This window comes from Berghia stephanieae, chromosome 5, assembly GCF_034508935.2.
Source record: "Berghia stephanieae isolate SIO BIC M18660-M18661 chromosome 5, UCSD_Bste_1.3, whole genome shotgun sequence".
Taxonomy (NCBI): domain Eukaryota; kingdom Metazoa; phylum Mollusca; class Gastropoda; order Nudibranchia; family Aeolidiidae; genus Berghia; species Berghia stephanieae.
This window is the reverse complement of record NC_088364.1, coordinates 47,720,075-47,739,126: the sequence shown is the minus strand read 5'-3', so window position 1 is coordinate 47,739,126 and position 19,052 is coordinate 47,720,075. Positions and strand designations below refer to the sequence as shown.

Genomic DNA, 19,052 nt, shown 5'->3' with positions numbered 1-19,052 from the left:
CCCATTTATTACATGTATTAAAGCTATTGTTTTTGTTTTTTTACATGTTAATGGTAGTTGAATAAAACTTACTATGTACATGCTAATTTTTAATACATTTGTTCCAATATTGAAAAATAGCAAAAATCTCTAGGATTGAGTGAGTTAATCACAGGGCTTTGGCTATTGTTACACTATTGTTATCGCACCGTGTAGGGCACCAGAAAAGGCCTAATCTTTTCTTGCTTTGTGGATTGATTGGGTTTTATGGTGTATGTTAATCAATGCTTGCATGGACAAAATAAATCACCTATTGTGTTACAACGACACGTAATAGAATATAACACGATCCGGTACACTATTTTATGTGTATTGAGTAAAAGTTAAAAAGTCATACAGAGACCCATGGAGCCAGAGTTTAGTCTCTTTTCTTAAGCGTTAAACGGACAGTCAAGCTGGGCTTTTTTAAAGGGGGGGGGGGGGGGGGTAAGTCTATTAAAAAGTACTAACAAATCCAGCTACCAAATCACTGAATCAGAAGAGAGAAAAAAAAACGCAACTGCCAAAACTACCCCTGACTAATACTTGTCTCTGCTTGTGAGGCTCTCCCGACTTAGCTATCGGTACCACCCCCGAGGAAAAGAAAATAAAGGCACCCTCGTATAATTTGGCGAAGAGATGAGCCGCTAAAAAGTTCCATTGCTTTAAAAACACGTTGAGACTTTGTCAAGGGTTCCCCCCCCCCCCCCCCCCTTTTTTTCCTTCCCTACCTCTCAGATTAACCAGATGGCGAAGGGTGAATTTTGAATTAAGTTGGTCAGATATGAAATTTTAGATTTCTTAATGTTCTCACATCTACACCGATAGAACAAATTGACATGAAAGAAATGCTCATATAAATGACTGTAAATGCTATTTTTAACCTCGTAACCACGTAATGTAATTCATTTTGAGACGATTGGTCACATGCTACGTGCACATATTTACAGGTCTGGTAACCGAACGCAATTTTGGGATTGTTTTAACATTGTTGTAATGGAGAATATTTTGCGCTGGTTTGAGAGTATTTTCATACCTACAATGAGCCCATAACTATTTGGGGTATCAGACCTGTAGATAAGTACACGTCGGTTATTTGTGATAATTGAAGTGATCTTCTGGAAATCTCTAAAATATTGAAAGTACATCTAAGAATCCTTCGTGATTTGAACTCGCGATCAGCAGAACGACTAAAAATAATTACACAATGGACCTGCCAAAACATTCCAGAAATGAGATAGGTTGCTAGTAATGCTTCATTTATTCACAACCAAGAAGTACAAAGAAGGTCGTGTCTACCCAACCAAAATAATTTGATGAGTCCGATCTGTAGTCTTAGAACATTAGTTTCTGCTGGGGGTTTGTTTGTATAAGTTGGCTGGGTGCTCCGACAGTCATATTATAGTCATTGCACCTTGCAGATATGGCTATCAATATTATTGGTAGCCCTTAGATTCATAGACCCCCATTAAGCTAATGATAAAGCTCTTATAAAAGGCTTATACTATGCACGTCAGTAATTAACAATACCATGGCCTAATTAGTAATTACGATACCAGCATACTTCAATGTATAAATTACCGTTCCTCTGTTCGGTGGGTGACCGTAAGGATTTGGGGATCTAGATCTGGAATTTAAGATGTACTAAGTCACCTTAAACACACCTCCCCCCCCCCCCCCCCACACACACACACACACATTCATACTTTCTCTCACTGCAATCTAGCACATACACGAAGACGACGACTATTTCGTATATTGAATACTGGTGCTATGTGTTATTAAAACCAAAAAAAAAAAAATCCAACAAACTCCGCCAGTCGGCCATAACTTACAAACACACTAAGCTATGTGTAAACTTTATTGTAACGTTTATTTTCTGATTGATAGAATTTAGTGAGAACTACTCATAAAAATAGCTGGCTGAAAACAATATCAAAAGGGCCGAGATACGTCTATTTCGTTACTTCTATATTTTTATAATTTTATTTTACAATATAGATAGTATGCAGATGACGTCACTCAGGCCTTTGTTATTGTTTTTGCCATCCGCGTTTGTGAGTTGTTCTCACTAAACTGTATTAACCAGACTATAAAAGTTCATGGTTACACAGAGTTTGTGTGTTGGTCCGTTATACTTCCGGATGGCAATGTTGTGAACTCCTTGGCCAAGCGCATTCTATCTATATAATGAAGTATAAATTTTCTCACAAAAATGTCAAAAGGCGTTTTGTCAATGTTTGGCAGAATAGTTATGGAGTTCTAGAGATAATTTTCCCGAGGCTTACGTGAAGATAGTATTTCTAGTCTGATACTCGATTTTAATAGTAATAGTAATAATAGTAATAAATCTTTATTGTCCACAAACTGGAAAATCTTTAGTGGTTTACATTGCTTGAACAAATATAATAAAAATTAATAATGTGCGGATCTTATAATAATATGATCTCATAACAAATTTACTTCACAATGCACAAAGCCATCTTCACAATTTAATACAACAGTGAACATAATGTTTAAATGCATTGAAATTAAAACTGATTTCAAATGTATTCACATTTTCTAATTTACTCGCTCGAAATACTCACTCCTTTCCGAATAGAATTTTAAACGGTCCCAATTTCTTTCACACATCATTCCTCTTTTTAACCCTCTCTCTCTCTCTCTCTCTCTCTCTCTCTCTCTCTCTCTCTCTCTCTCTTCTCTCTCTTCTCTCTTTTCTCTCTCTCTCCTCTATATATATATATTATATAATTATGTAATATATATATATAATATATATATATATATATATAAATATTAATATTAACTTGGTTTGAGGCTATTTTCATCACAAACATAATATGGCCTGTAAATAAGTATATCCCAGGCCCCAGCCATTTGAAAAAAATAGTAGAGAGACAATTAGCTTTTATCCGTGTTGTTTTTTAAAAAAAATAATACTCTGAAAGTGAATTCTATTCCTTCCGAGAAAGAGATTCATTAAATATTGCAGAAATTTCTTGTGATATGTTTTTAATTCAAATTTTATACGACTTGACCTCAGGATAAAGTTGACTTCAAATGAAGAAACTCTATCGTAATGCCTTCAAATAATATCATTTCAGTAGATCTCACAATTTGTATTCAATGGAGCATCTAAAAACACATGTCACATTTTCTATTTAATTAACAAATCTAAACTTTGTTTAATGAAATGCATCCATTTCAACGCGTACTTATTTGCAGATCTGATAACCCAAATTGTTGTGGGCCCAATGTTTTAATGGAAGTACTCTCAAACCAACGCAAAATATTGTCCAAGCCTAAAATTGTGTTCGGGTATCAGACCTTCAAGTATGAACACGTCGATCAAATCGCATCAAATTTATTTCGACATGTCTAAACAAACTTTCCACCCCTACCCCCTAGAGTTCATAACGCCACAGAGAGTCAAAGATCGCCGCAAGGCATTGTTGAGATACTTAAAGGGATATTATTGTTAAATGCAGGTCGATGGAATGGTTATCGATCTGTTCTAGATGAGATCAATGAAACAAATTGCCCTACAATCCATTGAATGTTTTATTCGCCTCCACCCACTCTATTTCTCACGTTTCCTCTTTTATACACCTCTCATCCACACGTTGGACTCAATGCTAAAATATTACATGAAAATGAAACAACAAAAATAAGTTTTAAAACTGCATTGATTTTTTTCTCTCTCCTAAATGGACCTTAATACAGGCCTGCCTACGTGAAAATTAAAAAAAAAAAATCATAGTTTTTAGGGGATAGAAATTGTAGTTGCTAAAGTTATCTTTACATATCAATAATTTGCCCTCACAGGGATTAGTTAACACTTCTAAATCCTTAACATTATGCACTCTAGTGTAAACTTTCATTTTCAATAAAATTTTAATGACTTAGAAATACTCGTGAAGTTCTGAAATAGGAGCAAAAATTTGGTAATTCTACGAATTCTTCGTAGTAATAGGCAGGTCTGCCTTAATACCCTCTCACGCTCGAATGGAGATTTCATCGATTTTCGTTCAAGCAGTTTGTGGAGATGAAATTTTAATGATGAGCGTAGTTTTATACATGACAACCTCTTCACGCTGAATTTGTAATAAAGCCAGACACGTAAGTCCGTTGCTGTATATCTTTTACTATCAAAATAATATATAGAATCGATATTTGTGTATAAAATAAAGACATTTTTCTTTTATAAAGTGTACTTATTTAAGAGTTCAATTAGTGAGCAGGAAGGAAAGAAAAAAAAAGCCCTTAAACTAAGACAAAATTAAGTATGATTAAACTTTATATAGCTGACATGATACAAAATTTCACAGTGATATTCATTTCAAAGATCAAAATTTGAGGCATTAAGACATTGAAAATGATAAATTATGGTGGACAGCAGATATGAAAAGTTGGTTAAACTCCATGTAGATGATATAAATATTTTTTAGAGTAACACTCAGTGGTATTTTTAATATTATAGAATTGATAAATTGCAGTAAAACGAGAGATGACACACGCGTATGTGTCACGTAAATCGAAAGGCTGATAATACATTGGAACTGATTCATGTCCATATCTTTGTTATCTATTGAATAGCTAGAATAAAAGATTGATAGAAGTCCCATACAATTAATCGTCTTTTAATAATCAATCGATGCGAAACGCTTCAATGGGTACGGCTGAACCGATTTGATTTTTATAAAAACGACACGACGACGAACGAAATCAAGCAAATCTACTCTAGGGCTTTTTTTGTCATGTAGCTGGCATTTTTATATATTATTCTTGAACACGGTTTGGATTTAAGGAAAGCAAAAGGTTGTTCAAGTGTTTGATAAACGTAAAGGTATTGTTAGGGGAATTGAATTTGCTATTCAAAATACTCTCTATTGTGGTAAAAGTAAGCAATGGCAGTACTGTCGTGCTATGAAGAAACGTATTTTAAATATTTTGGCTAGAAATCTTTAAAATATCGATCGATTAAAAGGACCGTAATCTGGTCGTAAACTCTCTAACCTAGGACTTAAATCAAATCCTGACGTTGGATTAAAAATGACCCTCGTCTTGAAAAAAAAACCAAACTTTCTTAAACCTTGGACTTTAATGAGGTCATAGCTTTGATATTATTTTTACAAGATTAAGGTGAATTTAATCGATCGAGAGTTGAAGGACAAATTTTCTGGCCAAAATGTTTTTAATGTGTTTTTTAAAGAGTAGGAGGAAAATTATTTAATTATTTTTTCAATCTCTCACTAAAAAAGTCTGCGACTTGGGTAAGGGAACTATTTTTTTTTTTTAAAGACATCAAAAATTGAAAAGGAGAGTTTAACAAATGATATCATATGCAAAGAATATGATTGGTGATGGTACAAAATGCGTACAAAAATTGACACACTCAAATACGCACACACACACATACACACTCTCACACTCGCGCATTCACCCACATACCTGAAGAGAGAGAGAGAGAGAGAGAGAGAGAGAGAGAGAGAGAGAGAGAGAGAGAGAGAGAGAGAGAGCGCACAGTGTCATGCATAATCAAACATGAACGTGTCTATAAATTATCTACACATCGGCAGCCGCTCCAATCACGACTTTAGCACTGTGTATACCGTACATTGGTCGACCCTTGAGTGAATGACCATTGAATTGACAGACGCACGCACTGAACGGACTCCGACAAATCTTTGATTGATTTCTATTTGAAAACGTCGATAGAAATGATACTATTGTAGGCCAGTGCTTCCAACGACACCCTTACCTGCAATTATTTAACTCTCTCCTTACCAGCCATTTTTAGAATTGTCCCTGAAATGTCCCACCTACCCAACACAAAAATATATTGTTCTTACTCAAACAGAGAAGAGCAACAAGTACACTCTATACATATTACTGTTCAGCAAATTGAGCTCTACAATACACTGTCCAGTTTTGGGATTGTGGATAACTCATACGGTTAGTGGTAACGTCCCATGGCGTGAGTGAATCGACCATAAGTGACGGTCGAGCCCTAACACTCGCGCAAATTTGTTGATTCTCATTTGCTTCATAGAGTACTTTTAGCAGTCCTTCAGTACTTAGCCTGCATATTAACTACAGCATTTTTGTTGATTGTAGCACAAAAAAATTGTCTTAATCAAACGATGTAGAGTCACATGTACACGTTTGTACATATTACTGTGCATGGTCTGACAGAGTTAACCGTTAACTGTCACACTCTGGAAACATAATATGTATTTAAAATTTTGGCTATCGATCAATTTAAATGGCGGCTATGTGGTCTAGTGGTATGACACTCACTTTAGGATCGGAAGGTCCTGGGTGCGAGCCTCGCTAGGCGCATAGTTGATGAGCTCCTGGAAAAGGCTCTTTACTCACATTCTCTCACCGTACTCAGGTGTAAAATGAGTACCTGGCCGTTAACAGCGTTTTCTCTGACCGAAAAAGATTGTTAAATCGCTAATGGCGTATGTACGTTTAATCTGTTAAGTTGTGCGTTGAGCACGTTTAGTGGATATTGCGCTCTATAAAAGCCCAATTTTTAAAAATGACACCCATCTTGGCAAAAAACTCTCAAACCTAGGAAGTCCCAGGTTTGAGAGTTTTTGCCAAGATGAGTGTCATTTAAATCGATCGATATTTGAAGGACGAGTTTTCTGTCCTAATTTGTCAATACCTATTTTTAACCAGAGTACGGCAGTAAACTGGTTAACCTCCACTGCTTCTATATAACTTCATCCACACAGAATCTACATCATATATTAATTTTGTAAATGATAGGTTTTGTATGTATATATTTGTAGCCATTTAAGTGCTATATTGCTTGACCGTGTCACTGTGACACCAAGTTCAGTGTTCTTCGAATTGACCAAATATCAGCCCCAAATGACATTTTTACTCGACACAAATTTTGTTAAGGATTTTATTATTATTAATTGTAAATAAAATAGATAATTAGATGTTGACATTTTTGTAGAGCATTTCCACAGATTTACCATGCGCAATGCGCCTCACACTATTTTATCTATTCCCCCGCCAGCAGGCCAAATGAAACCATATTTCCATTTTAAACAATACTAGTCGCCTGTAAGGCGTCCTTTTTTGTTCAAATACTTTGATAGTATCCGTCACTGTCTATAACCAGTTACTCAATTCAACCCGAGTCGATTTTTGACTGTATATTCCATATTTTATTCTTATTTGACCATATTATACTCGTATAAATATTTTTAAAAAGGACCGACCGTTAATTTTTTTAAAAATCCATAGTTGCACCATATATTTTCTAAATCACGCTTTGATGTCTAATAAGTGTTGTATAAATACTGAAAAAGGAGACAAAGAAAAACAACAACAAAAAAATAACCCCAAGAAAGAGCAAAAACAAACAAACAAAAAACACACACACGCACACACACGCACACACACACACACACTCTCTCTATCTCTCTCTCTCTCTCTCTCTCTCTCTCTCTCCTCTCTCTCTTCTTCTTTCTCTCTCTCTCTCTCTCTCTCTCCCGCTCTCAAAGAGAAAGGATAAACAAAAATAGAAATAAAAGCAAAGCTTTCTGAAAAATAAGAGAAGGCAACCAGACCATTGAAAAGCAACATAATTTTCAATCCCAAAACCATCAATGCTATAAATAACGTTCCCCTTCTACACCAGAGTAGTTGTGTAAATTTAATGCTTCAATAAATAACAGAAAACGCAAAACATGCGCACACAAACTCGTACACTGAAACACACACATAGATACACAAAAACACACATCTTGACACATTCACATTTAAAGGCAAGCACACAATTATAATATAATCGCAGTACTATAATTTAAGACACATTTCGAATACTAAGCCTTCTGAAGTTTCAAATCAGGTCTTGCTTGCTGTTAGATTTTAGGCTTTATTTTCCTTATCTACCAAATACTATTCTACCATACTTTGAAAAACAAACAAAACAAGACTTATTTAAAATTTTGGCCAAAAAACTTTTCCTTCAAAAATCGATCAATTATATTGACCCCCATATTGCCAAAAATAAAATCTCAAACCTTGAACTTCACGGAAGCCACAGGTTTGAGGTTTTTTTTTTTGGTAAGATGAGGGTCACTTTAATCGATCGATATATGAAAGACAACTTGGGTTTTTTTTTTGTTTTTATTTGCCAAAATTTTAAATAAGTGTTGTTTCAGAGTAGAGCCTCATTGGCAGTAAGAGTAACTTTCTTGCATATCGGTCAGCTAACGATAACGACTTGATTGAAAACCAAACAGCGGTCTTACGTAAAGCCCCATTGATAGCTTGTATAGAGGGCATTTGACTTTGCCATTAGACTTCCCGTGCTATAAGTCCCTAAGTCAAACACATCTGTTCTAATTCTCTGATCGCCGCATTCTCTACCACGGAAGGAATGCGAATGACAAATTCTCTCAATAGACCTTCCTAAATCAGATGTTTTTAACAAAAAAAAATAAATAAATAAAAGAATTGAAGATAACAGCTTCAAAATAAATCAAAATAGAACAGGTAGTCGGTTGCAGTGCAGCGCCGCAAAAGTAAAAACTACGGACAGAGCTGATTGCTAATTAAGGGGGGAAAAAAACATAAGATATCAATAGCGAGATTCAAGCTAGTTTCTTGGGGATGTAAATGAATTCTTAAGTGAACGGCTTGATATCAAATTAAGAAATTAAGGGGCAGGCATCGATGTAAGATAAAGAACTGGAAACGTGTGTATGAAAGGTGCCAGACAAAGCAAGAAAGAAAAATAAAAGAAAAAGAAAAAAAACCCAAACATCTCAAAAATCCGTCGACCTCGACTGGGGATCGAGTCACAGATCTTCTGATTACCGGTCAGACGGGCTACCATTACATCAGAGAGGCTCCCGATAGTTGGGACAATTTTAATACCTCTATTCTTCACAAGGGTACTCGTTTTACGCTGTGAACCCTCGCTTGCATCAGAAGGTAATCAGAAGGTCTGCGGTTCGATCCCCAGTCAAGGTCGACTGATTTTTTGGGATGTTTCTTTTTTCTTGTATTTTCTTTCTTGTTTTGTCTGACAGCTTTTATACACACTTATTTAGTTCTTTATTGGTTTATTAAGCATGTTTTGTGTACCTATGGCCTGTTATTGTAGCTTTGATGTTTGTATTGAAAAGGCGCCTAGAGATATTTGTATATGGAAAAGGCGGGGTGTTTACATTATAATTCAATGCCCTATCCTTGCCCCTTTTGTTCGTCATTTTTCTTTACCGTTTGCATAAAATTTCCTCCACCTGACACTATACCAAGAGTCTTTAACAAAAACAAATCAAAACAAAAAAAAACAAATAAAAAAATAAACAACGAAAAAGCAACAACACATATTCAAAAAATTTAGCTTTTATACAACACAATATCCACTAAACATGCTCAAAGCGCTTTACAAGGGATATATAGCAACACTTAACAGGTAGGGCGGGACATGACGCCTGCTTGGCGATATTACGGTGCCAGGTACTTATTTTACACATGGGCACAGTGAGGGAATATAATTAAAGAGCATTTTTCAAGGATTCAACTATGCGCCTCTCAGAGCGGGACTGAACCCTAGACCTTCTGTCCAAAGGCAAGTGTCATAGCACAATACGGCTTAGGCGCACAACAATAACGTAAAACACAAAACCGCGATGCGACTTGGACTTGGAAGTTCAAATCAAATGGCTTTAACTCTCTTGGTGAAAACGCTCTGTCTCCAGTTTTAACCAAATTAATTAAGGGATAAATTTATGAGTTGAAAAGAAATTTAATCTGGACACTTCAGTTTTGAATAGCTTATTAGTATAGGTTCTTGTTGGAGCTGATAATATTATTACCAGACTAAAGCTGATTCATATCATTGAGAAAGCTAATGCCTTCCATGTTATATTATTCACTTCTCTTAATATCCCCACGAGCTCCTTAGTTTTATCTCGTGAATTCAGATATCAACAGAGCAACAGGACGGTTCCCCTGCTATGTGTTTTACTTTCACTTTTGGGACTCCATTGCCTATGAATAAATAATATGACATTTCTTACAAGCTTTGAGTGATTGATTGTGTTGTTTATATCACAGACCTTATCTTACGGCATGAGACGTGTAAACATCAAAGAATAAACGAGTGTATATCGACAAGGCAGTAGCTTACTCCACCTTAAAACAATGATATTTAAAAAATAACAACCCCCCCCCCACACCCACACACACACACACAAGAGAAAAGAAAAGAAAACTACACAAAAAACCCCAGCAACAACGAAAAAAAACAACAAACAAAAAACAAAAATCAAAAATCAAAAACAAAACAAAACAAAACAAAACAAAACAAAACAAAACAAAAACCAAACCACCAACAAAAACAAGAATAGAAAAGAAAAGAAAAACATTTGTCTATTGTGTACACTCGATCATATTTCAAATTTCCATGCGTAAGGGTCGTAAATGTTTTATGGTGCTCAACAAACATAGTGGATATTGAGCTGTGCCTGTGTTAGTCAACCCAATCAGAATGGAATAATATTTTTTTTTTAAAAACTCATAAAATGTTCCTCTGTAATGGAAGGAGGGACAACTATGGAATTTCGCACCCTTCAGTAAGTTGTAGCAAAATCTCATTACTAATTATTGTTGAAATTTGTCACTTGGATATCTCTTGCCATTTGTAGATTGATGCTGTGGCCATGTCCTGTACATCGTTTGGAACACGACCGTATATATATATATATATATATATATATATATATATATATATATATATATATATATATATAATTGATACATAGATACAGAGATAGACAGATAATAGAGAAGAGATAGATAGATAGATAGATAGATAGATAGATAGATAGATAGATAGAGAGAGAGAGAGAGAAAGAGGGAGAGAGAGGGAGAGAGAAATAGAGAGAGAGAAAGAGAGAAATAGATAAAGAGAGAAATAAATAAAGAGAGAGAGAGAGAGAGAGAGAGAGAGAGAGAGAGAGAGAGAGAGAGAGAGAATATTATGCCTTTGGTGCTCGAAGTGTGGCAGGTCAGGGGACTTTTCTGGTTATTGGAGTGTTTTTGATTCCGGTGTCTCTGAGATGTTCTATCAACATTCGAGCACGGCGAGGTATGACATTGTCGTCCTAGGAAATTAACCCTGGACCATTGCACTGGCGTATCTTGTTTTTCAGTTGGTACTGCTATTGGCCGTTGTAATCCCTGCAAAACGGAAATCCCTGGAAAATGTACCCTCTGACATGGTTAGCCTTCGTAAACTCTAGGCGGACACTGTCTGAAAATAACGTCATAATTCAAGATGACGGAGACCACAAAAGAAAGTGAATAGTGATTTATATTCATTGGGATCATTTGTTGCATTTCATTAATGACAATTCGCAATTGACTTAATTTTAATGATCGTGGCCTTGTATCGTGACGCACCTTTTAATGGAAATTGTCGGGCTATAAGTTAATGAGGGCTATGGTCAAAGACACCTGGCAAATTGCTCATCATACTGGCATATCACGTTGTCCAGTTAATACCCCGGTTACTCGGACTACCGCCATACTATCGAGCTCTGTTATCTTTTCTCTTTGCCACGGTGATCCATGCCAAAAACAAGACGCCTCCACCCCCATTTATGTCGTGGCAATAAGGCCGAGAAGTTCAGAGAATACCTTTATCATCATCATCATCATCATCATCATCATCATCATCATCATCATCATCATCATCATTTATAGGGAATGAGATTAGCGGAAGGGTAGCGTCCCTTGATTGGATGTCACCTTACAGAGAGAACGTCAACATGGTTTTGCGCATGCGTCTCTCTCGTCCTCGCTTTCGGTGAAGTGTCTCATGCCGATTTCATCGGAAGCGAGGACGAGAGACGAATGCGCAAAACCATATTGACGTTCTTTCTCTAATAACTTCTCCGCCGGTGACGTCCAATCAAGGGACGCTACTCTTCCGCTAATCTCATTCCCTATACCATCAATATTATTGTTATTGTTAAGGTAATTGATATTCTGATCATTGATAGTGCTATTATATTATTATTATTATTATTATTATTATTATTATTATTATTATTATTTTATTATTATTATTATTATTATTATATTATTATTATTATTATTATTATTATTATTATTATTATTATTATTATTATTATTATTATTATTATTATTATTATCATTATTATTATTATTATTATTATTTATTTATTATTATCAATTATCATTGTTGTTAGTGTTGTTGTTGCTATTGTTGTTGTAAGCTTTCGTCATATTTCTTTATTTCTTTTGTCTATTTATTTCATTAAAATTGTAAATGATTTCTCCTTTCACTGACATTGATCAGATCTACATCAACTGGGTCAACTCGGTACTGGGAGAGGCCGGAGGTTTCGTGGAGGGTGTGGAAGCGGTACAGGATGGAAAGGTGCTGTGTGAACTCATTGATGTATTGGCTCCTGACGCTGGACTTGTCAACAAGGTCAAAGTGAGTACACATCATTTATTGCTGGCAAATTAGCAGCACTCTTGTCGAGACCAAAACGACGTAACTCCATATCGCTATGAAACTGAAAAAAGGACACCCCCCCCCCCCCCATAAACAAAAAAAAACCCCAAAAAACAACAGTATATAAAAAAGCCAAGAACAACGCATCTTGTGATCTTAGACTGTATTTACGTATTTTAAAACATAACAAACAAAAATAAACAAACTTGAGCATTTATAAAGGGCAATATCCACTAAAAATGCTCAAAGAGCTTTACAAGAGGTACTCACCCAACAGTAATACTTAACGTGTGGAACGAGACATGAAACATATGAAGCGAAATTACAAATTTTTTTTCTGACGGAGACAACGCTATTAACGGCCAGGTAAAAACTCATTTTACATCTGAGTACGATGAGAGAATGCGAGTAAAGAGTCTTTTCCAAGGACTCGACTATGCGTCGCTCATAGCGGGACTCGAACCTAGGACCTTCCGATCCGAAGGCGAGAGGCATACCACAAGACCACATAGCCGCACAAGTAGATACATATCATTGAGACCCACCGTATCAATTTGGCTTTATTGTTAGAATGAATAAGACGAGGAAAATTGAGTATGTTTGTGAAGTCGGAAAGTAATTGAGAACATTTCTTTTTTTTTTTTTCTTGATGATTAAAAACCAAAATGCACTTTCCTCAATGCTGGCATTTATTGAAAAACCTTTGACTTCCTTGAGGACTTCTTTGAAGTCCCAGTTTTGAGTATTTTTGATAAGATGAGGTTCATTTTTATCGATCTATATTTGAAGAAAGATTTTTATTGCAAAAAATGTTTTAAAATTAGAATGCGGTTTTTGGACGGCAGGAAGTGTAATTGTCTGGCCAAAATTAAAAAAAAATATTTTTTGCCTCCCACAGCAGTACTATCTATGTTATGCGGTTAGGTAAAATATTCACTACATCCGCCATTGGATATAAGGTACCAACACACACGATTCTGTGTAATCTTGAACATTTATAGATGGAACGAAATTGTCATCACTCAGCTTTTGGTTATTATTTTTAGACAGCCATTTTAAAGATTAGTTCTCACTATATTCGATCAATCAGGATATAAACGTTTAAGGTTGCACATAGTTTTGTGTGTTGTTACGCTATATCCAGCTGGTGGATGTTATGAGTATTTTGCCTAAACAGATAGCATCAATAGTCTTATTGATATCAATTAGTGTAAAGTAATAACCAAAATGACTATCTGAAAACAATACCAAAGACTGAGTAACGTCAATTTTGTTCCTTCTATACTATGCTATGAAATAAGATTAAGGATACACAATTGATCCGTACTAAGTGCGATCCCTTATTTTTATCGTTAATAATGTTTTCAAATTGGATTGGTGAAGTCATAGAATTAGCAATAATGTGCCCTCATAAACTAGTCTTCCTCTGCAGTTTAATGGAACGACACCACATCTTCTGCTCTGTATATTGAAGGTTCAAATTCCGATGTGAACACCGCAAAACTTAGAATTTTAAATAGCTCGCCAATCACATTAATTTTTCATAATGCGCAGTTATTGTCACCTGACCAGTAATCGAGTCGTTTCTGGGTAAAATAAATTACAATGACCTTTTCAGAATCATTGTTGCTGTTGGCTTGGGACCCCTCGTAAAGTGCCTTAATCACACCAAGTAGCTAGACTGCCGTACTTTGAAAAGAACACGTATTAAAAATTTGACCAGTAAACTCGTCTTACAAATATCGGCTGATTAAAATGACCCCCAACTCGGCAAAAACTCTCAAAGCTGGATAGATCATCATAACATAGTAGTGTGAGACCATTAGAAGCTGCTGCTACCGCCGGTTGTGAGTGAGACTCCACTTGAACTTAATCTCCAGACGTTGTGATAATGGTCTGGAGACGACCGATCATCTGGTGAACTAGCATTGTGACTCTTATTAGTATATATTGATATTAAATCTAGAAAGCCATTACCTCACCATCACAGGAATTGTGCCAAGTGCCTTCTAATGCCCTAGTCATCACGTTGTCAACCAAAGCCCTGATAATAACTAGCAATCACTGAGTGATTTGTCGCCGTGATTGTATAGTTGTCAATTATTGATATTTTCTTTTGACTTTTCGGTAGAGTTGTAATGTTATCAACCTGCACGATAAGAAGTGTTAGGTGGAGCCTGCTCGCCTGAAACGAAAAACAAAAGTTAATCTGCTAAGTAATGCATTCCTACACGGTATTTCATTTCACCCCAGGCCATAGTATCGTGGCTATAATAGAAACATTATGTGTGTGTGTGTGTGTGTTTGTGTGCGTGTATGTGTGTGTATTTATATATGATAGTGTACATTATGTTTACACATTTTAAAAGATAACATTTACTCGGAGACAAACGTAAAATGTTCATAATGCATTCTTCTACAATTATTCGGTATTTTTACAAGGAACAGTTTGAAACACACACATTCTCTCTCTCTCACACACACACGCACACACACACACACACACACACACACACACACACACACATACTCTCTCTCTCTCTCTCTCATACAATGCATTTGTATAACACACAACAGCAAATGTACAGTTAAAAGAATGATTAATGACTATAGGAAACGCATTATAATAATGTCCTTTCGGCATGACGGTATTTTCCTTCCTTTTATCTCACCTAAAAGTCTTAGGCAATCATAGAGTCAAGCAATGGTTTATAAACTGGTGACACGTTATGCAAATTAAATATACAAGATATATTCCGCCTAACTCTGACAAAACACATATTTTGAATTGACAAGGGATCTTTTACTTTACAATCGATCCACCCAAATAACCGACGACTTCCAAAAATATTAAATTCTGAGACTTTTGAGATTTTTAGGCAAATGGAAGGTCATATTAAGCGATCTGTATTTCAAAGAAAAGTTTTATGGCCAAAATGAGAAAACTGTGTTTTGTTTGAGTATTGTGGTATTAAAATATCAGTGAGTCCTCCAATATTTAATTATACATATAGCTTGACGTCCGAATTGAAGGATACCGATACATAATATGCATTGATAACAAAAGAAAGACCAAGTATGAAGTAAATGTAATTAAATGAACCCCAATTTGTCAAAATTGTTGAAAATATCAAACCCAAGACTTCTTTCAAAGAAATCTCTGGTTTAAGACTTTATTTTTATGTCAATGTTGACAAGTTGCGAATTAACTTAAGCGATCGATATTTAATATAAAAGATTTCTGTCCAAAAAGAAAAGAAAGAGTTTTGCCGGAGTATGACAGATGTCCTGTGATCATCAGGTATGGCCAAAGATTTTGATATGTCAATTTATTTTTTTCATATCTCTCATATTTTCATCTAGTCATCCGGTGATTGCACGCCTATAGCCTACATCAACATGGCACTGGAACACATGAAGAGTCATGGTATTAAAATCAAGTTTCCTGCTCAAGGTGAGTACACATCAAGACGGGCCTAATACTTTTCTGCCATCCAACTGGACTTATAGTGGTGTATTAACGTTTTAACTGTTTTTCCTATTAGCTGACTAATTGTTTTGAGTCCGAAATGGAGCGCATTTATTATTTGCTATTTTTTTGAAGCTGTCATATTCATTTTAGAACATTACATTTTACAGGATTTGTTCCATGCATTGTACTTACGTAAATTCCGAGGCATCAATCACCACAATAACGCCCTTTTCTGTAAACGGAAAACTCAATCTTATCTGATCCTAAACGAACACTTTTTCGAGAAGGAAAATCTAACTAAAAGGAAATTGGGAAATAGTGGATTATAAGTATAATAAACGAAAATGAGGGAAATATATGAGCATACATAGTTCATTTCCGCATGTAAACCAAGCTCAATGTGCTTCACCATACTTCTTATTCCTCCAGCAGGTCATTTTATGCAACCAGATTTTCATTTCATTCGATACAAGTCGCCTGTCGGGTGTCCCATTCTTACAATATCCGTCACTGCCAAAAGTCATGTACTCTTTCAAGATTAGTCCATTGTCTTACAGTCCTTGTCATCCATTGAACTACCTACTGACCTCGCTTAACATCGCTTAACTTTTTGTGAGGAGACGAGTCACCTTGAGCATCGCCGAGCCATCGACTCCAGAATGACAAGAATTGTATCTGTATAATAAGTCGTTTCCTCCCATTAGCGTTGTATTTCAGCACGCTCGGATTACAGCACGCTTTTTGGCTTCTTGGCCCAAGAGCGTGATAGAATTGAGCAAATACTGTTTAGTATGATCAGTGTTCGGTACCATAGCTAGACATATGTAATTTCGAAGTCCAGAGTTTTAGACGGTTTGACTGGTTCGGGGTAATCTTAGTCGGTACTGGAAGTATACAATTTATAGCCAAAAACAAAGATAGAACATTTTGTCAGTGGTTACGGGGCAGCGTGGCACAGCGGTACGGTCTTTGCTTCGTACCCGAAAGGTACCGAGTTCAATCACCCGCCGCTGCACTGTATGGCTTTGAGCAAGTAACCTCGCCTTTGCTCAATTTGCGGCGCTGCACTGCGGCTGACGCCTGGCTTATTCCAGTCTTCCCTTGGAATAGATCCTGGAGACAAATTTCCCCTATGGGAAAAATAAAGGGAATTTTATTTTTATTTTTATTTATTTATTAGATTGACAGGTAATTTCTGTCAACCTATTAGGTGAAAAAGGTGGGGGGAGGGGAGGAAAGGAAAGGCAGAGATAACATTTAAAAAAAAAAAAGAAAAAAAAAAAAAAAAAGAGAGAGAGAGAGAGAGAGAGAGAGAGAGAGAGAGAGAGAGAGAGAGAGAGAAAGAGAGAGAGCCGATTGTATATATAACTTGATTATAATGATCTACACGTTTCGTTTATCAGACATTCTCCACAACGAAATCAAGTCAATGTTAGATGTCTTATGGCTACTCATCCTCAACTACGGTATTCATTATATTGGTAAGAACAGCCTTTCTTTTTACAGACTTCACCATTGATAATATTAATGAATTTATTGGTTCTACGTTCCTCATCAGCACACAACAATCTCATGATCGTTGCGTCGCACAGCTTTAAAGTCTTTGATTCGGGCTCAAAAGGTACCTTGGTTGGACTTCCCGCCACGCTTTGGGGCCTTGAGCAAGGCACCTGGTTCCAGTTCACTTTGAAGCGCTGCGCTACGACTGATGCCTTGGTTATTTCAGTCTTCTCTTGGAATAAACCATAAAGACAAGTTTCCTCTTGGGGAAGAATAAAGGGAGGAAAGGAATTTATTTGCAACATTGAAGTCCACACACACACACACGCACACACAACACCCACATACACACCACAACAAAACACAATATATATATATATATATATATATATATATATATATATATATATATATAATATTGGTAACACAGAACTGAGCATTGTATTGAATATATGACTCATCGCTTCATAACAATACTTTTTAGGACATAAGTCGATATTTCTAAGTTAAAATGGGCTCGAGTGTGACATTTTAGGTGTTTCCAATTTAAGAAATGATATTCATTTGCCTTAAAATGCATTTAAAATAAACCCAAATTTCATATTTGTGATTTTATATTAAATAATAAACATAAAATCCACAACGACATAATACCAATTTGAGAGCATGGATCACATGTTATAGAAATGCATGTTTTACTTCCCGTGTAACGTCATAACATGGAAAAAAGCCAACAGAGTTGATTCCTTACACACTAGACAAATCAATCATGTATAATATTTAGCAGCAGAACCTCATTTTAGCTAACGATTATGTTTTCCATGGTTTTTGAAGCAACTTTCTTCAGAATTAAATTTCCGAGGAAGTCGTTCTTAAATTTTAAAAAGAAATAACATTTTGCAGCTTTACCAAGTTTGCGTTTGTCACTATAAAATTGGCTTTATAATCAAATTGCAACCAAAGATGTTAAGTACAAAATTGTTACCTGCACCTTGAATTTAATCAGCTAATTGTGATCCACAGGCCAAAATGCAGCACAGCGAAGTGTTGGAATTGGAAAGAAAAAACTTTTAGAATGGTGCCAGGAGGAGCTTGGGGCTGCTTTCGATGCCAGAAACACTCTAAGTTTCAAGTAAGTAGTAAACGAAATCAAACTTTTTAGATAAACTCGATACTAAATGAAAAGGACAAGAAAGATGCTTTATGGAGAGAAGCATCCACTTAATGTGCTAAAAGTCAACAGCAAAACCCAACAAGTAGGACATAAGGGTTACCTTTAGGCAGACTTAGAACATATGCTCAAGGGTGGCGTCCGAACATTCGAATGTTTTCGCAGCTCTATATTAGTAAGAACAACGACAGAACGGACGATAAAATCATTAAGCCGTGATTTTGCGATTAAGCACGGACTTGCCTCAATGCGTTACCAAGCACTGATTTGTTAGTCAACACCTATAGCTTGAACTTCTTTTCATTATTTTAAAATGTTATGGAAGGAAGTGAGGACAACTTTTATAGAATGACATTTTG

General features: G+C 35.8%; 1 protein-coding gene across 7 annotated transcripts in view; it reads left to right on the top strand.

The window, feature by feature from the left end:
• LOC144973066 (uncharacterized) overlaps positions 1-19,052 on the top strand; it is a 60,022-nt gene that overhangs the window by 10,204 nt on the left and 30,766 nt on the right. For all 7 annotated transcript variants that reach the window (XM_078915055.1, XM_078915052.1, XM_078915054.1 and 4 more), the window contains 4 exons: positions 12,389-12,529; positions 15,914-16,004; positions 17,426-17,503; positions 18,546-18,654. In XM_078915055.1, coding sequence (XP_078771181.1) covers positions 12,389-12,529; positions 15,914-16,004; positions 17,426-17,503; positions 18,546-18,654 — 419 coding nt within the window. The remainder of the gene's footprint in view (positions 1-12,388; positions 12,530-15,913; positions 16,005-17,425; positions 17,504-18,545; positions 18,655-19,052) is intronic.